At 47.4% G+C, this 26588-nt stretch overlaps 1 protein-coding gene across 1 annotated transcript in view; it reads left to right on the top strand.

The window, feature by feature from the left end:
- SPAG17 (sperm associated antigen 17) overlaps positions 1-26588 on the top strand; it is a gene marked incomplete at its 3' end in the record, with an annotated part of 339719 nt that overhangs the window by 274196 nt on the left and 38935 nt on the right. Inside the window, exons 30-38 of the mRNA XM_082247915.1 lie at positions 6161-6315; positions 6501-6686; positions 10005-10141; positions 10242-10372; positions 11954-12081; positions 12168-12350; positions 12616-12729; positions 16038-16092; positions 17956-18058. Of these exons, the coding sequence (XP_082104041.1) occupies positions 6161-6315; positions 6501-6686; positions 10005-10141; positions 10242-10372; positions 11954-12081; positions 12168-12350; positions 12616-12729; positions 16038-16092; positions 17956-18058 (1192 nt within the window). The remainder of the gene's footprint in view (positions 1-6160; positions 6316-6500; positions 6687-10004; positions 10142-10241; positions 10373-11953; positions 12082-12167; positions 12351-12615; positions 12730-16037; positions 16093-17955; positions 18059-26588) is intronic.

Here is a 26588-nt window from a genome sequence, read left to right as displayed (position 1 = left end):
ACATTGGCATCTATGGGAAATATTGGTCAGTTTGGCATGGCACTGCTCGCTGTCTTTAACATTGGCATCTAAGGGAAATATTAAACAGCTTGGCATGGCACTGCTCCCTGTCTTTAACATTGGTGTCTATGGGAAATATTGGTCAGCTTGGCATGGCACTGTTCCCAATCTATAGGTGACAGGGACACAAAATTTGGGGAGCACTGAGAGGGGACCCAGGACTACAACATATCCATACATTCCAAAAGTGGGGTAAGCCTGTACACTACATTGACTGCACTAAACTGACTGAACTCACTATCCACTAAATGCCTGCCTAATCTCTATTGTCACACACTATACCGTGTAAGCAGCAGCCTTATATAGTGCGGGGCATGGACTTCGCCCCTGAGCCATGATTGGCCAAAGGTACCCTGCCTTTGGCCAATCATGGCTCTGACAGGTCATTGTGCTGTGATTGGCCAAAGCATACAGGTCAGGTGCATGCTTTGGCCAATCATCAGCAATCAATGCACTGCAACAGTTCATAAAGCATTTGTCGCAGTAGCTGTATATTAAATGCTGGATCAAGTAATTAAGCTGCAGTAAGTATATAGTGAATCTGGATCAAGCTGTCAAGCTTGAGTAGCTGTATAGTAGGTGCCATATCAGGCAATCAAGCCACAATAATTGTATAGCAAATGCTGGATCAAGCAATCAAGTGGCAGTAGCTCTATGATAAGTGCTGGGTCAAGCACTCAATTTGCAGTAGCTGTATGATCAGTGCTGGGTTAAGCACTCAAGTGGCAGTAGCTTTATGATAAGTGCTGGGTCAAGCAGTCAAGTGGCAGTAGCTTTATGATAAGTGCTGGGTCAGCAGTGAAGTGACAGTAGCTCTATGATAAGTACTGGGTCAGCAGTGAAGTCACAGTAGCTCTATGGTAAGCACTGGGTCAAGCAGTCAAGTGGCAGCAGCTTTATGATAAGTGCTGGGTCAAACAGTCAATCTGCAGTAGCTCTATGATAAGTGCTGGGTCAAGCAGTGAAGTGGCAGTAGCTTTATGATAAGTGCTGGGTTAAGCAGTCAATCTGCAGTAGCTTTATGATAAGTACTGGGTCAGCAGTGAAGTAAGAGTAGCTCTATGATAAGCGCTGGGTCAAGCACTCAATCTGCAGTAGCTCTATGATAAGTGCTGGGTCAAGTAGCCAAGTGGCAGCAGCTTTATGATAAGTACTGGATCAAGCAGTCAAGTGGCAGCAACTTTATGATAAGTGCTGGGTCAAGCAGTCAATCTGCAGTAGCTCTATGATAAGTGCTAGGTCAAGCAGTCAAGTGGCAGTAGCTCTATGATAAGTGCTGGGTCAAGCAGTCAAGTGGCAGCAGCTTTATAATAAGTACTGGATCAAGCAGTCAAGTGGCAGCAACTTTATGATAAGTGCTGGGTCAAGCATTCAATCTGCAGTAGCTTTATGATAAGTACTGGGTCAGCAGTGAAGTGACAGTAGCTCTATGATAAGCGCTGGGTCAGCAGTGAAGTGACAGTAGCTTTATGATAAGTGCTGGGTCAAGCATTCAATCTGCAGTAGCTTTATGATAAGTACTGGGTCAGCAGTGAAGTGACAGTAGCTCTATGATAAGCGCTGGGTCAGCAGTGAAGTGACAGTAGCTCTATGATAAGTGCTAGGTCAAGCAGTCAAGTGGCAGTAGCTCTATGATAAGTGCTGGGTCAAGCACTCAATCTGCAGTAGCTTCATAAGTGTTGGGTCAAGTAGCCAAGTGGCAGCAGCTTTATGATAAGTACTGGATCAAGCAGGCAAGTGGCAGTAGCTTTATGATAAGTGATGGATCAAGCAGTCAAGTGGCATTAGCTCTATGATAAGTACTATGTCAAACAGTCAATCTGCAGTAGCTCTATGATAAGTGCTGGGTCGAGCAGTCAAGTGGCAGTAGCTGTATGATAAGTACTGGGTCAGCATTGAAGTGACAGTAGCTCTATGATAAGCGCTGGGTCAAGCAGTCAATCTGCAGTAGCTTCATAAGTGCTGGGTCAAGTAGCCAAGTGGCAGCAGCTTTATGATAAGTACTGGATCAAGCAGGCAAGTGGCAGTAGCTTTATGATAAGTGATGGATCAAGCAGTCAAGTGGCAGTAGCTGTATGATAAGTACTAGGTCAAACAGTCAATCTGCAGTAGCTATATGATAAGTGCTGGGTCAAGCAGTCAAGTGGCAGTAGCTTTATGGTAAGTGCTGGGGCAAGCAGTAAAGTTGCAGTATATTTGCACTAAACGTTGGACTTAGATGTCCTGTCACAAATGCTGTGCAACAAGCAGGGGATAAAGCAATCAAGCCCCTGTGGTAAACACACGGGATTCATAGTAACTAAGCAATAGTTATATCATTTCCATCCTAGGGAACACAGTCATGGCGGAGAGGCGATTCTAACTGTAGCACTGTCCCCGCAGGGCCTGCTGAATAATGACTTGATGGGCTCCCCTAAATACCAGCACACGGTTACCTTCAGATATAGCTCGTTAACTTATCTTCAGGACACTCTCACTAGCATCCCCTTTCAACCAACACCCATCCACTGACTATCCTAGGAGCAGGGGTGGCCCCCCTCAGGTCAGGTCTCTTGACACTAGATTATGTACTCACTGTACTGCAGAGACAGATCCTCCAGTGTCCTCTCAGTCAGCTCCTCTGGACCTCTGGGTTCAGTTACTCACTACTATTCTCTAGGCCCTCAGGACAACCCCCTGAGGCCGCATTGGCACCTCTACAGAGGAGGAGGCAGCCGCTCCCCTCCCTCCGGGACTCCGCTATCCAGACGAAAGACCTCAAGCACATGTGCTCCTGGCTTTCATACAGTATCCCAGCATGCACCGAGGCGACTTTCCCTCTGCCAATCATCGGGACTGTATCAAAAGCCTGTGCACCCATTCGTCAGGTTTCCTACCACTGTCCCATTTACCTCCCTATTGGACCAGTGTGAATCACTCTCCAGACTGAATGAGTTGCATCCTGAGCACACTGAGCAGACCTCACTAACAGATCCTGCTCTCTGGTAAGCAGAGAACAATAAAGATTTACCTGCAGCTCCTCTGGTAAGCAAACAGAACTCAAAATGATACTCTTTCACTAGCACCTACCTAGGAGGGTGCTACACTCACCCCCCGCCAAACCGAGCCATGTCCTCACTGGCACCTACCTAGGAGGGTGCTACACTCACCCCCCGCCAAAACGAGCCATGTCCTCACTGGCACCTACCTAGGAGGGTGCTACACTCACCCCCCGCCAAACTGAGCCATGTCCTCACTAGCACCTACCTAGGAGGGTGATACATAAAATTTCACCAAGGGGTCCTAGTTTTATACATTGTAGCTTCCCAATAACAAACAAAAAAACCCACTGCCAACCCCCGAGACTGTAAGATGTAGTACCTGTACTGGTGGATTATGTTGTGGTATTATAGGGGGTGGTATTATAGGGGGTGGGGGGAGGGTGCTTCACTCACCCCCCGCCAAACCGAGCCATGTCCTCAATACCACCTACCTAGGAGGGTGATGCATAACATTTCACCAGCATGACTTTTTTTTTTCCAAGGGGGTCCTAGTTTTATATAATTGTAGCTTCCCAATAACAAACAAAAAACCCACTGCCAACCCCTGAGACTGTAAGATGTAGTACCTGTACTGGTGGATTATATTTTTGTATTATAGGGGGTGGTATTATAGGGGGTGGGGGGGAGTCTCTGCAGGGGGCATCTCTGATTAAACCTTATCGGTGATTATTTTTCCCCACATGCCCCCCCACATGCCCCCCACAGTCTGCCCCGTCCTTCAGAGGAATATTCCATTCTGTAATATATTATGACTTTATGATAAATATTACACACTGACATGACCATTCATCATAAAATTGGAAGTCACCAGAGAAGGGAAATCTATCACAGACTTGGCATAGAGAACATTGTTATTCCGACAACACATCCCCCAGTCATCGCACCCAGCACGAGTATTTACCTTGAGCAGCGGCCAAACTGGTAGAGGCAGCACCATGACGGTAAGAACCGTCACTGCCCCTCCCCATGTGTCCATTGTGTGTTACTGTGCCGAGCTTTATCGCCAGCATTTGGGACAGCACGTTAGTGGTTAGACCTTGTGGAGTTCTCAGTGTCTGCATGGAGTTTGCCTGTTCTCCTCCTGCTTGTGTGGGTTTACTCCCCCTACATTGTGGTTGGTGCATTTAGCTTACCTCAGACACCGACGTATAGAGGCCAAAAATAAAATAAATTTAGAATAATGAATAAAAAAATTTTTTTTATATTTTTAATAGTGCTGATGACCATGTGGTGTCCCCATATGAAGCCCCCTCTGATCTTAGGCCCAGACTGCACATGATTAAAGATTAAATTCCACCCCCTCCTGGAATTTAGCACCGCCTAATGGTATTTACCAGTCAGTAGGTAGTTAAGGCTCTGACATTCGACGTTTAAATTACAAGGACGGAGCTTGGTTCCTAGAGGGGTGGTGCTTAACTCTGACCTAGAAAAAAGTCAAAGCCCCGTGTACAGCTTCATGGGGACACAGGGATAAGCTGAAGTAGAACTAAAGGCAAAACTTTTTTTATTTTTCGCTTTGGGCATTGGGCAGTTGGGAGAGGGATGAGATCACCTGTCAGTATTGCTGTCTGTGCCCCCCCCCCCAACCATTAGGGGGGATGCACCCTATTTGTCCTGTTTATGTTTATAACTGAGAGTGAAAGTAAAAGAAAAACCCACATTTTGGGCTGACACCAGAATAGGAATAAAGGAGAAATCTAGCCAATGGGGACACTAGTTCTGGTGACCTTCAGTTTTGAGGGATTTCCTCTCACTTCCTGTTTTGGCTATGGGACAGAAAGTGACGGGAAATCTCCCCAATGGGACACGAATGGCAAACAAATCCTGACAGGGGTTATAACCCTCCCTTACTCTATCCAAACTGGTCTACTTGAAGCCTAAACCCAGTACCCGAGGCTTCAAAAGTTACCTGCTCTTCAGCATTTCAGATGATTTCTGTCCAGGTCAGGGTCACTCTTGCAGCTTAATGAATTATTCTATATGTGTAAGGTGAATCCTTTTATCACAGACTTCTTCCTGGTGACACAGTGCTCCTGGCTGTCTTCTATGTGTATGGCTCTTCTGGCGGCACTGATAGGCGCTGATCGAAGGCACTGATGAGGCAGCACTGGTGGGCACTGATGGGGTGGCACTGATAGGCGCTGATCAGTGGCACTGATGGGCACTGGTAGGCAACACCGATGAGTAGGCACTGATGAAGCAGCACTGGTGGGCACTGATGAGGCAGCAACAGTGGGCACTGATGGGGTGGCACTGATAGGCGCTGATCGGTGGCACTGATGGGCACTGGTAGGCAGCACTGATGAGGAGGCACTGATTGGCAGCACTGATTGGCAGCACTGGTGGGCACTGATTGGCAGCACTGATGGGCACTGTTGGGACTGGACTGATAATCAATGTTGATGTACTTTTTACACAAGCTGGTTATTAGCTCTCTTCTCCCCTCCTCATTCATTGACTTGTGTCCTGCTCCTCCTCACCATAGAGCTTTCCATGGGCGTCCGCAGAACTTTTTTCAGGAGGGGGGGGCTCATTTTAAGGTCACCCATGCTCTACCCACCCCTTTTTTCCCCCATAGATCCCCCTTTAGTGCAGGCCAGGCCAGGGTCCCCCACAGATCCCCTTTAGAGCAGGGTCCCCATAGATCCCCTTTAGAGGAGGTCAGGATCCCCATAGATCCCTCATTAGTCTTACCTTTTCACCTATATTCCCCATGCTATCAGGTTTTCCTGCACCACCAGGTACTCCAGGCCCTCCCTGCAAAGAATATATATATATATATATATATATATATATATTACAGCCAATATGATCCCCTTTGGAGCAGGCTAGATTCCCTTTAGAGCAGGGTCCCCATATATCCCTCTTTAGAGCAGGCCAGTGTCCCCCTCCCTCTTTAGAGCAGGCCAGGGTCCCCCATAGATCCCCCTTTAGAGCAGGGTCCCCATAGATTTCCCTCTCTTGCCCCCCCCCCCCCCTGCCTCCCCTTGCGGATGCCCATGCAGCTGTTTTATGATTTCTTGGGTCCAGCTCTTCACCTACTGTGTCTTGTCCCCCAGGGGAGGTACCACAGAGCATCACAAAAAGAGTGAAGTTCATTCGGGTGGAGAAGCCGGAATTCGTCACCATCATTCTGAACTGTGAAGAACACACCTGCTACGCTGTATCTGGGGATGGCACTGAGATCCTGGCAAAGCCTCAGGCAGAATATCAGGTGAGAATCAACTGGCTCAATGTCACAGGGACACTTAATTTCTTTTAATAAAAAACAGCAAAATCCCCCAATTCTGATACACCCAGTGTGTGTGCTGATTGTCACTAAAGATTCCTCTAGTATCTACAAATCGAAAGTTGTGATGTCATGATGAAATATTTACCTTTTCTATCCATGTTGATCAGGTGTTTCCACCGAACTCCGGCTGTCTGTCTATAAACCATGAAGGACGTGTCCTCTACTCCCCGCGGACGGGTCCCTCTCTGCAGGCTCCCCCCAAAGCTGAGGCTCTCCCCCCAGCCAGTTACATCCTGTCTCACACACACAACGTTATCTGCGAGGTGATGGACCCGGAGGGGAACCTATTCCAGGTAATGCTGGCTGACTCTATCGTTTTCTGCTGCATGATTGCTGTGAAATGACGCATGTTCTGTATAATGCGTGTAGCACCCTCCTAGGTAAGGGCTAGGCAAAAGCATCTATTGCTCCTTCTGCTTATCAAGGGAGCCTGATCTATTAGGTTGCCTGTTACATGTTTCCAGGTGTGATTCACTGGGTCTGAGGAAATGTCCCCACTGTATCCAATGAGGGAGCTTGTTGAACAGTGGAGGAAACCCAGCCAGTGGCACATTGGCTTTTGTGGAAGTCCCAGTGGAAGGGCATTCTTGCAATGTATAAAGGGGAGAACCGCGTTAATACTGATACTAATTCTTGCAATGTATCCTGGGATTGCCCATAAAAGCCGGGGAACATGTGACAGGGCATCTTTGGAGGGAAGCAGAGTCCCAGGAGGAGGCTGACGGCTGTCTCTCCTCCTGCTGTGTATGAGGAAGGTGGTCTTAGGCAGTCGGCCTAATGAACCAGGTGTGGAGCTGAGCTGCAGAGGATCCAGTCGAGCTGACGGTGGAGCTGCTGGCAGAGTCTCTCGGGAAAAACAGTGTCCGTGACTACTAAGGGACTTGCCAAGGGGTCTGCCCAGGAAGGGGGACCACTCCAGTGAAGCCCGAGGAACAAGGAGCTAGCTCACACAGAGTGTTAAAGTAAAGGGGGTTCAGTGTATAGAACCCTGAAGAATAGGGACAAAGGGGGTACCAAGCAGGGCCCTGAAGAGTGTCTACAGTACAGTATAGTTCATTTAATACTTCTTCACTGCATTGTCAAGGTGAAGCAGCAGCCTTGCCACTCTCAATTATATTCAGCAGTCCCAGCAATTGTGCATAGTTTATTCAGTTGGAGTATCCCACTCATCCCTTCTCCTATCCAAGTTCTCAAATAAAAACAACAAAAAACAAAACCTTTAGACTGTTTTCTGACTGAGCCAAGCACTTTGAAAATGCTAAATTGGCAAGTTGTTGCTATGGGTAACCCAGGGGTATCCGCAACCAGCAGCTCCCATGGGAGTAGTGCTACATGCGACATCCGTCTTTGTAGACCCTATGCACTCCTGACATTTTCCGGGGCAATTTCATTTGTTGGAGATGATTCAAAACATAATTGTTTATAGAAGAACCCCAGAGAAACCTTTAAATCGAATTATATATGGCAACTAATGACACTAATCCAGGGAAAACTGGCTCCCAAGCTTGTGGCACCCCAGGGTGCCACGGCACTCTGGTTAAGAAACACCGCTCTAGGCATAGATCAACAAAGGAAGTGCTACAGCCCCAAAACCACATAAGGATAAGCAGGATGAGATTGAGACATCTGTGCCCAGACTCTCGTAGTACTGAATGTTCAAAATCCAATTAAGAGAGTACAAATTCGACACCAGGACGTCTTGGCATTAAAAATGTATATTTTTATTTAGTCATTCAAACCATAAAAATGAATAAATTCCTAAAAATTGACACATTTTAGCCTTCAGCCTTTACTGGTACACAGCACAGCCAGGTCCCTGACCTCCACTTTAGTAGCAGCAGCCCAGCTTGGTCAAGACCACACCCCCAACTTGTTGATTGGATGCTGAAGGAGCACCAGCTCTTAGGCGAGTTTCCTGATTGACCACTAGTAAACATTTGTCAATGCCGTGGTTTACCAAAGTTTAGCTATGATTCATGTATAAATGCTGCTCACAAACCTCCTGAAACTCTGTCTGTATCTGCACAAGTTTCTGGCATGCATAAATGTCCTCAGTGGCAACCCCCCTTGGATTGCCATCCATGCCAGATCTTTATGCCTGTTGGTGAGTCCCTTTGAAGAAACATTCCTCCAGACCACTTTGCAAGTGGTTGAAGGTAGGCCTAGAACAGTCTCCGCAATGTCCATGGCTCTGATCAACTTGTAGATAGTTTTTGGCTTCCACAAGTCGGGCTTAACTCCATGCAGCCCCTGCTCCTTGATGAACTTGAAAGTGTCCAAGTAGTACCAAGGAGTGTCCCAGTTGTAGGGGATGGAACTGTCCCATTTGTCCCATCCAATCGAGCTCCAAAGAGGCAGGAGATAAAAATGGGACATGGAGTTACCGCCAGAGTCCAAAGTTCTGTCGACCAAAGTCCTACGGATGCAGTTGCAGGCACCCTCAGTAACGTTGCGATTTCGGGTACGCTCTTACCGTTCCTTGAACATGACTGACCACTTCACTCTGTCCATTTTGGAGCCCCAGATGAAGTGAAACACCGCCTTGGTGATGGCCTTGCAGGTGTTGACCCGGGGGGGGGGGGGGCAGGCCTGGGCGAGGTACTGCAACACAGGGAGAATTTCGCTGCGGAGTACCAGTGTTTTCCCTTTGATGGCGAGTTCTCTGAGGCTCCATAGTCCAAATTTCTGTCTCATCTTGGACAGTCTCTCCTCCCAAGACTTCAGGGCTGCGCCCTCAGCTCCAAACCAAACTCCAAGAATTTTGATGAAGTCCGCCTTGACGCTGAAAGGGATGGGTGCAGAAGAAGGCAGGAACCACTTTCCAAAGAGCATGACTTCTGACTTCCCGCAGTTGACCTTTGCCCCTGAAGCTTTGCCGAAATCCTCACAGGTCTGGACGAGCGAGTTGATGGAGCGCTGATCAGCACAGAACACCGTTACGTCGTCCATGTAGAGTGAGCACTTGACAACCCTTCTGTCCGGTCCTGGTGCGGTGATCCCCCTGATCTCTGGGTTCCGTCTGATGCATTTGACAAAGAGCTCTATACAGCAAACAAAAAGCAGAGGTGAGAGAGGGCAGCCTTGTCTGACTCCAGAGAGCACAGGGAAAGGGTCAGTTTTCCAGCCATTCACCAACACCGTACTACAAATATCATGGTACATTACATTGACATACGAACAAAGCATTTCCCCAAGACCAAACCTGCGCAGAACTCTGCACATAAACTAGTAGGAGACACGGTCAAAGGCCTTTTCCTGGTCAAGACTGACCAGGGCCGCGTGCACACGGCGGCCTTGAATGTACTGGACTGTGTCCGGGACAAGCGCAAGGCTGTTCGCAATCCTGCGACCAGGAATGCCACAAGTCTGATCCGGGTGGATGATCTGTCCGAGCTTACTGGCTCAGGTTACCCCAGCAGTAGGTACCCCAGCAGGTTACCAGAAAACAACATGTATAAAAGGGAGTAGCGCCAGATCAAAAGATAAAATAATCCAACAAACTTATTTGTATTGTACTAAAAAACAGCCAACACATTTGGAGGTCAGCGTACTCATGTAAGTGTGTCATAGGAAAGGGGCAGATCATTTCATGAAATGAATCATTACTGCAGGTGATGGTGGATGGCAGTACATCAGTGGTTATTGCTGGAGGGGAAGTCGGAGAGGAGGAGGAGTCAGAGAAAATTGATAGCCTACCAGCTACTTTACCGCAGCTTCAACCGGAGATGTACGACTTACACGCACCCAGGTATGGTGAAACGTTCTGCACTTCCATCCACTGTAACAACATACGTTTATTCTGACCCTACCAGTCAACTGATGTTCTCGCACATTACCTCTCCTTGCAGGTTCTTCATTATCAACGCAGATGGCTCTGGAAGTGAACTTCTGCGGAATCGGGAAGTGGAGGATTATCTGGCCTCCTGTTACTGTGACCCAGCAACCGCTGTCCTGCGAGAGCCCGCCCAGGAGGTGCCAGGTGGGTGAGGCTACACCAAATACTATGTCTGGTATCTAGAGTACATGGGGAGAAAGGTGTTTGTATAGTTATCTGTCTACTCTGCCCATACATTTATAAAATATCATCTTGATCAACTTTGACCTGGCAATGGCTGTTCTGCAAGAACCAGCCCAGGAGTTATTTGGTGGGTGGGGATTTACCAAATACTATGTCTGTTATCTAGAGTACTTGGTTGGAAAGGCGTTTGTATAGGCATCTGTCTACTCTGCCCATAAATTTATCAAATATCATCTTGATAATTGTGATCTGGCAATGGCTGTCCTGCCATAGCTCACACAGGAGGTGCTAGGTGGGTGGGGCTATACCAAATACCACCACTGATATATAGAGTACTGGGGGGGAGGTGTTTGTATACTCATCTGTCTACTCTGCCCATAAATTTATCAAATATCATGTTGATAACTGTGACCTGGCAATGGCTGTCCTGCCAGAGCCCACCCAGGAGGTGCTAGGTGGGTGGGGCTATACCAAATACCACCACTGATATATAGAGTACCTGGGGGGGGAGGTGTTTGTATAGTCATCTGTCTACTCTGCCCATGAATGTATCAAATACCATATTAATAATTGTGACCTGGCAATGGCTGCAAGAGCATACCCAAGAGGTGCCAGGTGGGTGGTGTTTTACCAAATACCACCTTTGATATATAGAGTACTAGGGGAAAAGGTGTTTGTATAGTCATTTGACTACTCTGCCCATAAATGTATCAAATATAATCTTGATAGTAGTTGTGATCTGGCATTGACTGCCCTTCGCAAGCCCACCCAGGAGGTGCCAAGTGGATGGGGCTATACCACATACTGCCTCTAATATATAGAGTACTGTGGGTGGGGGGGGGGGGGATGTGTTTGTAGAGTCATCTGTCTACTCTGCCCATAACTATATCAAATATCATCTTGATAATTGTGACCTGGCAATGGCTGTCCTGCAAAAGCCAACCCAGGAGGTGCCCGGCAGGTGTGGCTATACCAAATACCACATCTGATATATAGAGTACTGGGGGGAAAAGTGTTTGTATAGTCATCTGTCTACTCAGCCCATAAGTTTATCAAATTTCATCTTGATAATTGTGACCTGGCAACGGCTGTCCTGCGAGAGCCCACCCTGGAGGTGCCAAGTAGGCAGGGCTGGACCAAATACCACCTCTAATATGCATATTATTTGGGAAGGTTAAGCAGTCAGATTGATTACAAGTATGGCCGTTGTTAAGATCTTCCCATAGCTGACAGTTTGGAGAGGTTGGTGACAGCTAACATGCAGAATGTGTTGGGATATCTCTGGGGTATTATTTCTATCAAGGTTCTCATTTATCCAGGTCATGGTATAGCTAATAGTTGGTCACATTCTGGACTTATTTTTTAATGTTGAAGATGTTTTATAGCTTCTCCAAGTCACTTCTTAATAAGTGTCAGAAACATTACCTAGTATGAGGTAATATGTACTCAGTCATTTAATATATGGGAGTATAGGAGACATTCTGTACATTCAGCACCATCCCATTGTCTGGGTCATGTTACGACACCTTTTATGGTTCTCAGGTGTCCAGACCATCACAGTCCTGCAGCCATTCTCACAGAGCTCCCCGTGGATTATGAAGAAAGAATTAAACAACATTGTACCTCCAAACCTCCTCTCCAGAAAGTGGGATACCTTTCCCTCCTCTGAGGTATGAGTAGCTGAACAGAAGAGAATTATTATTCAGGAGTCATTGCTGTCCATGGACCCCACTAATTGACTGCTGTTTGTTCTCAGCGGAAGACTCCCGGACCTCCGCTAGGAATTGGCGTATGGAAAGGCCTCCGTGTTGGTGACAGAGAGGTGACAAGAATCCGGCCTCCAATACTTAAGTGTCCCGATGTCCTGAGGATCCGTCAGCTCCGCCAGTATGAACCCATCAACATGGAGGTTCGGGAAAAGCTGGAGCTCTCACTGAAGGTAACTAATGTCATCCCTGGATGTTATTGTCTTACAGAATGCTGTGCCCCTGTCTCCCAGTTGCATTCTTGCATTGCCACACTGTTACATGGGCCTTCAGTGGAGACTACAAGTGGACAGACATTGGAGACATTGAAGGCTCCTATGAAGCCATGTTAGAAGCTGGGTGGGAACTGTCCACCATACATGCCTTTGCCAGTCCCACTCAGAGGACAGGACAACACTTACACAATATAGGCAATGTTTTGTTCTCTTTGGTCCTCAGCGGTACATCGATAAAGTTCTGAAGAAAGAAGAAGACTTACAAGAACTAAATATCAAAGAGCCCAGGACAGAAGAGGAGAAGGGCAAAGCGGCTGATCTACTCATGTTGGTCTTGGTAAGGGGTGGAGAGACATGATGGGCACTTGGGTAGAGAAGGGGTGTATGAAGGTAAGGATGGTGCAGGAGAAGCAAACTGAGAAGAAGGGAGAAGGAGGAGGTCACAGTTACCTTGTGCTGGTTCTGGTACCAGGCTGGGACTGGGTGATGTATGGAGACGGGCAGTGGGCATGGGGGTGAAGAAGGGATATATAAAGAAAGAGGTGATAAGAGGTAGTGGGGAATGGGTAACTATTACTTTGTGTTGGCGTTGATACCAGGCTGGGATTGGGTGAGGGTGGAAAGAGGTGATGGCCATTGAGGTAGAGAACAAGAAAGTGCTGGAGAAGAGAAAAACTGAGAAGATGATGGTAAGAGGGGGTCACAGTTACTTTGTGCTAGTCCTGGTACCAGGCAGGCATTGGGTAAAGGGTGGGGGAATAGGCATGGGGTAGAGAAAGGATATGTGAAGTTGGCAGTGGTGCAGGAGAGGCAAGCTGAGAAACTTGTAGTAAGAGGAGGTCATAGGTATCTTGTGTCTGTCCTTGTACCGGGCTGTGATGGGTTAAAGAGTGAGGAGTTGAGTGAAGATGACGGAAGCTAAGAAAGAGTCAATTTGAAGAGATCAGTTACCTTGTGCCGGTCCTGGTACCATTGGGTGAGGGGGGTGGGCAAAGGGTGGAGAAGGGCTATATGAAGTTTGCAGTGGTGCAGAAGAGGCAAACTGAGAAACAGGTAGTAAGAGGAGGTCATAGTTACCTTGTGTTTGTCCTTGTACTGGGCTGGGGTGGGTTAAGGGATGTGGAGTTGGGTGAAGATGAGGGTAGCTGAGAAAGAGTCACCTTGTGTGTGTCCTTGTACCAGGCTGGAATGGGTTATGGATTGGGGAGTGGGGTAAAGATGAGGTGTATGAAAGTAGGGGTGGTACAGGAAAGGCAAGCTGAGAAAGAGTCAATGAGAAGAGTTCACAGTTACCTTGTGTTGGTCCTGGTACCAGTCTGGGATTTGACGAGAGATGGAAGGTGATTGGCACTGGGGTGAAGAAAGAGCATGTGAAAGTAGTAGTGGTGCAGGAGAAGCAAACTGAGAAAGAGGTAGTGAGAAGTGGTTACTGTTATCTTGTGGTGGTCCTAGGCTGGGTACGGAGTGCCACTCATTGGTGGTGAACAATGGGCATATGAAAGAAGAGGTGGCAGTGGCAATATATGATGACCTAATTGCATGAAGGAGTACAGGTCCTATCTCAGACGAAACATATATGGACTGAAACAGTCATGATTCCTGTAATTCTGAAAAGTTCTGTAACATTGATTGTTCATGAGTTAGGAACTTTTCTAATGACTGTTTGTATCAAAGATAACACAAAGGTGTTCAGAGATTTAGGAAAAATAATCGAGTTTTACTTTTGAATATGTACAAATGTTGAAGTTTGGCCAGAAGGGGGATACAAAATAAAGAAAAAGTTATTACATTTTAGAAATATTGATATATGGGCCTGTCCCTTTAAACCTGGCTGCTCTAGATACTGGATAACATGTGCCATCACATTAAATACAGCTGTAGGTTTGGTTCCAGACTTATAAAATTCCAAAACATAGATGTGTCCTGTGGTCGAGCCGTCACCCCTCTGATCTGCGATTCTTGTAGGTCTTGCTGATTGGTAAAGAGTTGTACCTGTTGGTTGGTGGGTCAGAGACTTGTATGGAAGGATCTGATGTAGGAGACAGGTCATAGAGGGGTATGGGAGGATCTGATGGAGGAGATAGGTCATATAGAAGGGTATGGGAGGATCTGATGGAGGAGATGGGTCATATAGAGGGGTATGGGAGGATCTGATGGAGGAGATAGGTCATATAGAGGGGTATGGGAGGATCTGATGGAGGAGATGGGTCATATAGAGGGGTATGGGAGGATTTTATGGAGGAGATGGGTCATATAGAGGGGTATGGGAGGATCTGATGGAGGAGATGGGTCATATAGAGGGGTATGGGAGGAACTGATGGAGGAGATGGGTCATATAGAGGGGTATGGGAGGATTTGATGGAGGAGATGGGTCATATAGAGGAGTATGGGAGGATCTGATGGAGGAGATGGGTCATATAGAGGGGTATGGGAGGATCTGATGGAGGAGATGGGTCATATAGAGGGGTATGGGAGGATTTGATGGAGGAGATGGGTCATATAGAGGGGTATGGGAGGATCTGATGGTGGAGATGGGTCATATAGAAGGGTATGGGAGGATCTGATGGAGGAGATGGGTCATATAGAGGGGTATGGGAGGATCTGATGGAGGAGATGGGTCTTATAGAAGGGTATGGGAGGATCTGATGGAGGAGATGGGTCTTATAGAGGGGTATGGGAGGATCTGATGGAGGAGTTGAGTCATATAGAGGGGTATGGGAGGATCTGATGGAGGAGATGGGTCATATGGAAGGGTATGGGAGGATCTGATGGAGGAGATGGGTCATATAGAGGGGTATGGGAGGATCTGATGGAGGAGATGGGTCATATAGAGGGGTATGGGAGGATCTGATGGAGGAGATGGGTCATATAGAGGGGTATGGGAGGATCTGATGGAGGAGTTGGGTCATATAGAGGGGTATGGGAGGATCTGATGGAGGAGATGGGTCTTATAGAGGGGTATGGGAGGATCTGATGGAGGAGTTGGGTCATATAGAGGGGTATGGGAGGATCTGATGGAGGAGATAGGTCATATAGAAGGGTATGGGAGGATCTGATGGTGGAGATGGGCCATATAGAGGGGTATGGGAGGATCTGATGGAGGAGATGGGTCATATAGAGGGGTATGGGAGGATCTGATGGAGGAGATGGGTCTTATAGAAGGGTATGGGAGGATCTGATGGAGGAGATAGGTCATATAGAAGGGTATGGGAGGATCTGATGGTGGAGATGGGTCATATAGAGGGGTATGGGAGGATCTGATGGAGGAGTTGGGTCATATAGAGGGGTATGGGAGGATCTGATGGAGGAGTTGGGTCATATAGAGGGGTATGGGAGGATCTGATGGAGGAGATGGGTCATATAGAGGGGTATGGGAGGATCTGATGGAGGAGATGGGTCATATAGAAGGGTATGGGAGGATCTGATGGAGGAGATGGGTCATATAGAGGGGTATGGGAGGATCTGATGGAGGAGATGGGTCATATAGAAGGGTATGGGAGGATCTGATGGAGGAGCTGGGTCATATAGAAGGGTATGGGAGGATCTGATGGAGGAGATAGGTCAGATAGAGGGGTCTTCCAAGGGATTGAAATGTGACTAATCTTCTCTAGATGATTTTTAATGTTATTCCTTATCATCTGACAGTCACTGCCCGAGCCCCAGGAACCCCCACCGGCTCCCAGCCTGGAGCTCATTCATGGTAAGAATATTTGATTGCTCTTGGTATTGCTGTATAATGATTTTAATGCTTTGGTGTTAGAGGAGAACTCTAGTTAAAGTTGTGACTCTGGGGGGCTCTGAGGTTAACCTGGACCCCTGAGGAGACTCAGAAAGGATCGAGAAAACCTTGAGCTTTCCCTTGCCTTGAGAGTTTGGCTCCATTTGTCTTGTTCTGAATGGTGCTGGGTCTTTCACTCAGCAGTTCAGCGCCCCTTTCCTAGTGCTCTTAGTCTAACTTTATATTACAGATTAAAGGTTGCAAGGCTGCCATGTTATTGCTTGGATGGGAAGCAGGATTAGCTGCGGTGCTGTGTCACTCTGAGCTGCTAAATCAGTACTGGAAGAGGAGGAGCAGGGGAAGTCAATGCTGGGAGAAGGTACAGGGGTAACTGGGCTGCTGAGTCACTGCTTCGAAAGGGTAGCAGGAGGAGCTGAACTATTGGGTCACTGCTGAGAGGAGGAGCAGAGGGAGCTGTGCATCAGAGTCAATGCTGGGACAGGGAGCAGGGTGAGCTGAGCTGCTAAGTCCCTATTGGAATGAGGAGTGGGAGGAGCAGGGGAAACTGAGCTGCCGAGTCACAACTTGAAAGGGGTAACAGAGGGAGCAGAGCTTTTGGATCACTGCTGGGAGAGAGAATAGAAGGAGCTGTGCATTGGAGTCAATGCTGGAGTGGGAGGAGCAGGGGAAGCTGAGCTGCTGAGTCACTGCTTGGAAGTTGCAGCAGAAGGAGCTGAACTATTGGGTCACTGTTGAGAGGGGGAGAAGAAGGAGCTGTGCATCAGAGTCAGTGCTGGGGCAGGGAGCTGAGCTGCTGTGTCACTACTTACAAGGGGCCTGGGAGGAACAGAGGAAGCTGAGCTGCTAAATCACTGCTTGGAAGGGGTAGTTGGGGGAGCTGAGCTATTGGGTCACTGCTGGGAGGGGGAGCAGAAGGAACTGTGCATTGGAGTCAATGCTGGGACAGGGTGCAGGGTGAGGTGAGCTGCTGAGTCATTACTGGAAAGGGAGGAGCAAGGGAAGCTGAGCTGCCGAGTCACTGCTTGGAAGGGGTAGCAGGAGGAGCTGAATTATTGGGTCACTGCTGAGAGGGGGAGAAAAAGGAGCTGTGCATAAGAGTCAGTGCTGGGACAGGGAGCTGAGCTGCTGTGTCACTACTTGAATAAGGCCTGGGAGGAGCAGGGGAAGCTGAGCTGCTAAATCACTGCTTGGAAGGGGTAGAAGGGGGAGCTGAGCTAATGGGTCACTGCTGGGAGGGGGAGCAGAAGAAACTGTGCATCAGAGTCCATGCTGGGACAAGGTGCAGAGTGAGCTGAGCTGCTGAGTCACTACTGGAGTGGGAGGAGCAGGGGAAGCTGAGCTGCTGAGTCACTGCTTGAAGGGGTAGCAGGAAGAGCTGAAATATTGGGTCACTGCTGAGAGGAGGAGCAGAAGAAGATGTGCATCACAGTCAGTGCTGGGACAAGAGGAGCAGGATGAGCTGAGCTGCTGAGTCACTACTTGAATGAGGCATGAGAGAAACAGGGGAAGCTGAGCTGATAAATCACTGCTTGGAAGGGGTATAAAGGAGAGCTGAGCTATTGGGTCACTACTGGAAGCAGGAGGAGCTGAGCTGCTGAGCTGAGCCAATGCTATGAGGGGTAAAACTTGAACTGCTGAGTCAGTGTTGGGAGGTGAGAGCGGGGGAAGTTCATCTGCTAAGAGACCCAAGCTGAGTAACTTTTGTGCTTCTGCTCTCCTATTTGATGATTAATTACTGCATGGTGTCTGAAGCTATAGGGGTTAGTGAGTGTTTATTCTAAAGCTTGTATACTTATATGAAAGAAAATTCATTCTTGTTTCCAGGAGATATCACCAGTCTCTATGAGAACGCCGTGTCTCCATCACCACCCTCACCCCCGCCGATGGCCAAACCACAGCGGAGCGTACAGGATTGGGATGAACTCAGGTAACAGTCACGGAGTCTCATATTTACTGTAATTAATAGAGCCTATTTGAGTGATACTCTTTATTGGAGTTTTCTCAGGTATACAAAATAAAAGGTTATTATGTAGAACAGTAGACCAGAAAGTACAAAATGACACGGGCACATAAAATATCCGGTTCATGCAGGCAGGAGGAAGCATTTCCTCAGTCTCCTCTCCCCCAATATTCAATCTGTACATCTCCAAAAACCGTGCTGCTACCCAAAAATAGCCCTTAAAGATAAACAGGATGAGATAGAGACTCGTGCTCGGATAGCCCCAGTACTCAGGCATTAAAACATCCAATCAAAGAGAAAAAAATCTGGCACCAAGATGGTCTTAGTCATAAACTTTATTATGACTAAGGCCTATGTAAGAGGCTGAAACGCTGCAATAGTTATAGGTATTGATTCCTTTTAGTGCCGGTTCACACTAGGGCGACCTGTGAGGCGACCTGGTCGCCTCACAGGTCGCCACAGGTGGCCTCCCATAGGGAAGCTACGGACCCGTTCTAATAGGAGCGACACAAGTCGCTCCGACCTAGAAAAAGGGTCCGGAGCTTCTTTGGGGCGACCAGGAGGCGACCGCCATAGACTTCAATGTTATGAAGTCCGTGGCGGCCGCTCCGAGGTCGCGGCGCGCTGCTCGCACCGCGACATCGGAGGTCGCCACCTAAAGTAGCGTCGCGGTAGTGTGAACTGGCGTTTAATGATAGGATCTAATAAAATCATATATGTTTTATTTTTGAGACATTGTGGTGCTGGATTTTTTTCTCTTTGAATGATCAGTGTGTATGGTGTAACTTTGTAGCAAGAGGCTGTAGCAGGGAATGATCTGTGTCAAATATATGTAAACTCAAAAAGAACTGCACAGGGATGAGAATCTACATGATTAAGCTGGCATTTCAGTCCAGGAAAAAGATGGTGACCCTGGATAATGCTTGAACTAGGATGATTGCGTCCTTCTAGAGGGAAAAGTCTATGAAGGCATTGTCAGGGGAAGTACTGTGATCTATGTGGGAGGCAATCAATAACGGAAAGGATTACACTGACACATTACTTAGTATAAAAAATTGTCAAAGCTGGCAGGGGGAGCTGAGCTGAGCTGCTAAGTTACTGCTGGGAAGGGGAGCAGGGTCAGCTTAGCTGCTGAGTTACTGCTGGGGGTGGAAGCAGGATGAGCTGAGCTGCTGGGCCAGTGCTGGGAGAGGGAGCCAAGTGATCTGAGCTGCCAAGTCAGTGATTGGAGGGGGAGCTGAGCTTCTGAATCAGTGCTTGGAGGGGTGAGCAGGGGGAGCTGAGCTTCTGAGTCAGTGCTTGGAGGAGGGAGCAGGGGGAGCTGAGCTGCTAAGTCAGTGCCTGGGGGAGGGGGAAGCAGGGGGAGCTGAGCTGCTTAGTCACTGCCAATTAATGGAGAAGGGGGAGACGAGCTGCTGCATCACTGGTGAGACGGGGAACAGAGTGAGCTGCTGAGTCAATGCTGGCAGGGGAAACAGGGTGAGTCAGTGCTTGGAGGGGGAGCTGAGCTGCTAAGTCACTGCTAATAAAGGGAGAAGGGGGAGATGAGCTCACCGTCACTGTTGATACGGGGAACAGAGTGAGCTTCTGAGTCAATGCTGGGAGGGAAGCCAGGGTAAACTGGGTTGTTGAGTCAGTGCTTGGAGGGGGGGGGGCAGGAGCAGGGGCAGTTGAACTGCTGGGTCAGTGTTGGAAGAGGGATGAAGGAAGAGCTGGGTAGGGTGAGCTAGGCTGCTGATTCAATGCTGAGAGGGGGAGCAGGGTGAGTTGAGCTGCTAAGTCAGTGTTTGGAGGGGGAGCTGAGCTGCTGAGTCAGTGCTTAGAGGGGGGAGCTGAGCTGCTGAGTGACTGCTAATAAACGGAGAAGGGGTAGATGAGCTTATGCATCACTGGTAAAAGGGGGAATAGGGTGAGCTGCTGAGTCAGTGCTGGCAGGGGGAATAGGATGAGCTGGGCTGCTGAGTCAATGCTGGGAGGGGGAGCAGGGTGAGCTGAGGTTTTGAGTCAATGCTGGGAGGGGGTGAAGGGTGAGCTGGGCTGCTGAGTCAGTGCTTGGAGGGGGGAGCTGAGGTGCTGAGTCAGTGCTTGGAGGGGGGAGCTGAGCTGCTGGGTCAGTGTTGGAAGAGGGATGAAGGAAGAGCTTGGCAGGGTGAGCTGGGCTGCTGAGTCAATGCTTGGAGGGGGAGCAGGTTGAGCTGAGCTGCCGAGTCAGTGTTTGGAGGGGGAGTTGAGCTGCTGAGTCAGTGCTTGAAGGGGGAGCAGGGGGAGCTGAGCTGCCAAGTCAGTGCTTTGAGGGGGAGCAGGGGGAGCTGAGCTGCTGAGTCACTGCTAATAAATGGAGAAGGGGGAGATGAGCTGCTGCATCACTGATGAGAGAGGAAACAGGGTGAGCTGCTTAGGCAATGCTGGCAGGGGGAACAGGGTGAGCTGGGCTGCTGAGTTAATGCTGGAAGGGGGAGCTGAGCTTCTGAATCAATGCTGGAAAGGAGAGCAGGGTGAGCTGGGCTGCTGAGTCAGTACTCGGAGAGGGAGAGGAGGGGGAGCTGAGCTGCTGAGTCAGTGCTGGAAAAGGGACGAAAGAAGAGCAAAGTTGCTGAGCAAACAATCAAAAACATAAACCAGATGTTTGTTGAATAAATAGGTTTGGGGCTGCTATTTCCATCCTGCTGTTAGAAACTCTTTCATGACCGGGAGTATTGTGTTCTCTGGTCCAAAGGCTTTAATTTAAACCTTTCATGAAATAAATATTCAAACTGCCAATACCAGCTACCTTGTGCAAATGCTGTTTTTTTATGCTAATCTGGTGAAATCAATATTTTCTGATCCCGTGACCTGGAAACATTTTCTTTTTTTTTGCAACATCCTTGTTCCAGATCTTTGAGATTTACCAAAGTCAGACACTGCCAGGCAATCCGCATTTTCAGAGAAATACCAACATTGGCTGCATTCATAAAGAATACATGATGCAGTTTCTCATTTTTTTAATTTTATTTTATTACTTACCAAATCTGCCTCTCTGTGCTGTATTAACAATAACAAGCAGAAGGGATGGATTTCTCTGACTGCTTTGACCAGTGATCACTACTTTCATGACAGTGATCATCAGCTGGGAGCTGGTGTTAATAGTGGTAAGGTACAGTACATACAGTGCATCCGGAAGGTATTCACAGCGCTTCACTTTTTCAATATTTTGTTATCTTACAGCCTTATTCCAAAATGGATTCAATTCATTATTTTCCCCAAAATTCTACAAACAATCCCCCATAATGACAACGTGAAAGAAGTTTCTTTGAAATCTTTGCAAATTTATAAAAAAAAAAAAAAAATCTCATGTACATAAGTATTCACACCCGTTGCTCAATACTTTGGTGAAGCTCCTTTGGCAACAATTACAGCCTCAAGTCTTTTTGAGTATGATGCTACAAGCTTCACACACCTATTTTTGGGCAGTTTATCCCATTCTTCTTTGCAGGACCTCTCAAGCTGCATCAGGTTCGATGGGGAGTGTCGGTGCACAGCCATTTTCAGATCTCTGCAGAGATGTTCAATCGGGTTCAAGTCTGAGCTCTGGCTGGGCCACTCAGAGACATTCACAGAGTTGTCCTGTAGCCACTCCTTTGTTATCTTGGCTGTGTGCTTAGGGTCGTTGTCCTGTTGGAATAAGAACCTTCACCCCAGTCTGAGGTCCAGAGCGCTCTGGAGCAGGTTTTCATCAAGGATGTCTCTGTGCATTGCTGCATTCATCTTTCTTTCAATCCTGACAAGTCTCCCAGTTCCTGCCGCTGACTAACATCCCTACAGCATGATGCTCCCTCCACCATGCTTCACTGTAGGGATGTATTGGCCAGATGATGAGCGGTAAAAATCAAAAAACGTGCTGCGCCAGAAGTGCACAAAAATAATAAGTGATTAATGAATCAACAAGTGTTATCAACAAAATATAGTGTCCATCATATGTGCTCTGATGAAACATAAATGTTCATATAAAGTGCTCCAAAGTAATGATTAGTATATCCAGGTGATGACAGGACAGCCTCAATCCCTTGTGAATCAAGCAGGAACCACCAGTGTGTGAACTCCCTCCACCAGTAAGATTGGCCTCTCACCTTGATACCAGACCCAAACGGGCCAGCATGAGCATATCAGGGGATAAACAGACTATCACAGGTAACCTCTCCAGCCTTCACCTCCGGGGGTCGCCAGGACATAAAATAAAGATAAAGCAAAGATCTAGTGCTCTCTGAATGTAAATAATGAGCTTTTATTGAGCATAAAGGGGTAACTCACATTTGTTGGGCACTCAGCCGTGCCTGCTGTTATGGCATTCAGTGTTAGAGCTCGGGTGCTACTCTCTAACACTGAATGCCATAACAGCAGGCACGGCTGAGTGCCCAACAAATGTGAGTTACCCCTTTATGCTCAATAAAAGCTCATTATTTACATTCAGAGAGCACTAGATCTTTGCTTTATCTTTATTTTATGTCCTGGCGACCCCCGGAGGTGAAGGCTGGAGAGGTTACCTGTGATAGTCTGTTTATCCCCTGATATGCTCATGCTGGCCCGTTTGGGTCTGGTATCAAGGTGAGAGGCCAATCTTACTGGTGGAGGGAGTTCACACACTGGTGGTTCCTGCTTGATTCACAAGGGATTGAGGCTGTCCTGTCATCACCTGGATATACTAATCATTACTTTGGAGCACTTTATATGAACATTTATGTTTCATCAGAGCACATATGATGGACACTATATTTTGTTGATAACACTTGTTGATTCATTAATCACTTATTATTTTTGTGCACTTCTGGCGCAGCACGTTTTTTGATTTTTATGTTTTTGTTGTGAGGTGTGGACACAATTTGTGTATGCAGCCGGATTTATATATTGATTTATTCTAGCACATTTATACACATTTGAATTTCACTTAGTCTTGCGCTGATAGTTTTTTCACTAGATGATGAGCGGTGCCTGGTTTCCTACAGACATGACGCTTGCCATTCAGGCCAAAGAGTTCAATCTTTGTTTCATCAGAGCAGAGAATTTTGTTTCTCATGGTCTGAGAGTTCTTCAGGTGTCTTTTGGCAAACTCCAGGCGGGCTGTCATGTGCCTTTTACTGAGGAGTGGCTTCCGCCTGGCCTCTCTACCATACAGGCCTGATTGGTGGAGTTCTGCAGAGATGGTTGTTCTTCTGGAAGGTTCTCCTCTCTCTAGAGAGGTCAGAGTGACCATCGGGTTCTTGATTACCTCCCTGACTAAGGCCCTTCTCCCCGATCGCTCAGTTTGGTTGGGCAGCCCACTCTAAAAAGAGTCCTGGTGGTTCCAAACTTCTTCCGTTTGCGGATGATGGAGGCCACTGTGCTCATTGGGACCTTCAATGCAGCAGAGATTTTTCTGTACCCTCCCCCAGATCTGTGCCTCCATACAATCCTGTCTCGGAGGTCTACAGACAATTCCTTGGACTTCATGGCTTGGTTTGTGCTCTGACATGCACTGGTAACTGTGGGACCTTATATAGACAGGTGTGTGCCTTTCCCAAATCATGTCCAATCAACTGAATTTACCACAGGTGGACTCCAATCAAGTTGTAGAAACATCTCAAGGATGATCGGTGGAAACAGGTTGCACCTGAGCTAATTTTTGAGTGTCATGGCAAAGGCTGTGATACTTGTGTACATGGGATTTTTTCCTTTTTTTTTTTAATAAATTTGCAAAGATTTCAAACAAACTTCTTTCACGTTGTCATTATGGGGGATTATTTGTAGAATTTTGAGGAAAATAATTAATTTAATCCATTTTGGAATAAGGGTGTAACATAACAAAATGTGGAAAAAGTGAAGCGCTGTGAATACTTTCTGGATGCACTGTATACCTGTTCAGTGGTCAGATTAAGAGAGGGGCACACAGTGCTGGCACCAAATTTTAAAAGACTTAAGTGCCCCCCCAACCCATTCCCCGTCTAAAGGGCCAAAGGCTGCCACCTCTTCTACCTACCCCTCAGCCCGGCCCCTCGGGACACATATAAAGATCGTCTTGTCGTGTCTGTACAGAATGATAGAGATCCTTAGACATTCCTGAGCTAATTATAGCGTCCCCAACACCACAATTATGAAATCTGTGCCTGCAACTGTGCACATCTGTGTCCCATAATCCCTCTCTTCACACATGGCCACCATCTGAGCGAACTTGTCCCTACTTGGAAAATTCTCTGTGTGAGCCTGCCAGACACTGTCATATACGTTGCGTATTGATGACACCTGAGGGGGGGGGGGGGGGTTAGGTCATGCATACTGAAAGGCAGCATAGAGCCAGTTTCCACTATGTTGTATCGGGCTTAGTAAAATCCATTCCTGGCTGTGGATGGTGTTTATATTTTCCATACAGACCTGAATCCTGGACATGAGCAGACACTCTAATCTGATAAACAGGCACAGACTGAATGTCTAGCAGTCTAGTTAAGCATTGCTGATTAGGCAGGTGTGCACAGCAGAGACCCAGCTGCAGTACTAGGTATTGACCAGCAGATGTCAAAGGCCTAAGAATGAGAATTACACTTTCAAATTTAAACCCTGAATTTGGTCCCCTGTTCTTTCTTTGTTTGCTTTTATCACATGCTAAAGTTATTAACCGCTTCTGGTGCAGCAAACTTTACCCACTTCAGCCCCGGAAAGTTTAACCCCCTTAATCACCAGGGCCTTTTTTTGAGATGCGGCGCTGCGTTAATTTAACTGACAATTGCGCGGTCGTGCGAAGCTGTACCCAAATAAAATGTATGTCCTTTTTTTTCCCCACTAATAGAGCTTTCGTTTGGTGGTATTTGATCACCTGTGCGGTTTTAATTTTTGTGCTATAAACAAAAAAAGAGCGACAATTTTGAAAAAAAAAAAATATATATATTTTTTTACTTTTTGCTATAAAACATTCCCAATAAAAAAATGTAAAAAAATCAAATTTATTCATCAATTTTGACCAATTTGTATTCTGCTACATATTTCTGATAAAAAAATCCCAATAAATGTATATTGATTGGTTTGCGCAAAAGTTATCGCGTCTACAAACTGTGGGATAGATTTATGGAATTTTTATTTATTTATTTTTTTACTAGTAATGGCGGCAATCAGCGATTTTTAACGGGACTGCGACATTGTATTCTGCTACATATTTCTGGTTAAAAAAAAAATCATTCCAATAAGTGTATATTGATTGGTCTGCGCAAAAGTTATCGCGTCTACAAACTGTGGGATAGATTTATGGAAGTTTTATTCATTTATTTTTACTAGTAATGGCGGCAATCAGCGATTTTTTTTAACGGGACTGCAACATTGCGGCGGACAAATCTGACACTAAGTGACACTTTTTGGGGACCAGTGACACCAATACAGTGATAAGTGCTAAAAAAAAATTGACGGTCACTGTATAAATGACACTGGCAGGGAAGGGGTTAACATCAGGGGCACTCAAAGGGTTAAGTGGGCTCCTAGGGAGTGCTTTCTAACTGTGTGGGGGATGGACTGACTGGAGGAAGACAGAGATCCATGTTTCTGCTTAGCAGAAACACAAGATCACCATCGTCCTCTGTGACAGAACGGCAGGATGCCTTGTTTACATAGGCATACCGCCGTTCTGCCTATCCTGCAAACGATTGGAGGGTCCCAGTGGACATAGCTTCCGCCGGACCCGCTGATTGGCTCCCGATGTGTCCAATCACAGCGGGAGTGGGTCACAAGAAGCAGGTGCGCACCCAAAGCACAAGCCGACGTACAGGTACGTCAGTTCGCGCAGGAGTGCCGCCCTGCCGCAGTATATATGCTTGGGGCGGTCCTCAAGTGGTTAAGAAGTGGCGTGCATCACATTAACAGAGAAGATAGAGCTGTTTCGTGTCTACCTGCGCCACCTGCACCAGAGTGAAATGGAAATTAACGCAGGTCTGCAACCGATTTACAGATGGAATGCGCCTGTTTTCCATATATAAAACTGCCGCATATTGCCGCCAGGTCTCAACTTACTGCCACATATTCACGCTAGGTCACAACTTACTGCCTCATATTCCTGCCAGGTCTCAACTTACTGCCGCATATTCACGCTAGGTCTCAACTTACTGCTGCATATCCCCGCCAGGTCTCAACTAACTGCCGCATATTCCCGATAGGTCTCAACTTACTGCCAGATATTCCTGCCAGGTCTCAACTTACTGCCACATATTCCCGCCAGGTCTCAACTTACTGCCGCATATTCCCGCCAGGTCTCAACTTACTGCCGCATATTCCCGATAGGTCACCACTTACTGCCAGATATTCCTGCCAGGTCTCAACTTACTGCTGCATATTCCCGCCAGGTCTCAACTTACTGCCGCATATTCACGCTAGGTCACAACTTACTGCCTCATATTCCTGCCAGGTCTCAACTTACTGCCGCATATTCACGCTAGGTCACAACTTACTGCCGCATATTCCCGCCAGGTCTCAACTTACTGCCAGATATTCCTGCCAGGTCTCAACATAC

This window comes from Pelophylax lessonae (assembly GCF_965119305.1).
Source record: "Pelophylax lessonae genome assembly, chromosome: 2".
Classification (NCBI taxonomy): domain Eukaryota; kingdom Metazoa; phylum Chordata; class Amphibia; order Anura; family Ranidae; genus Pelophylax; species Pelophylax lessonae.
Note: the sequence above shows the minus strand (reverse complement) of the source record. Positions and strands in the feature narration are given on the sequence as shown.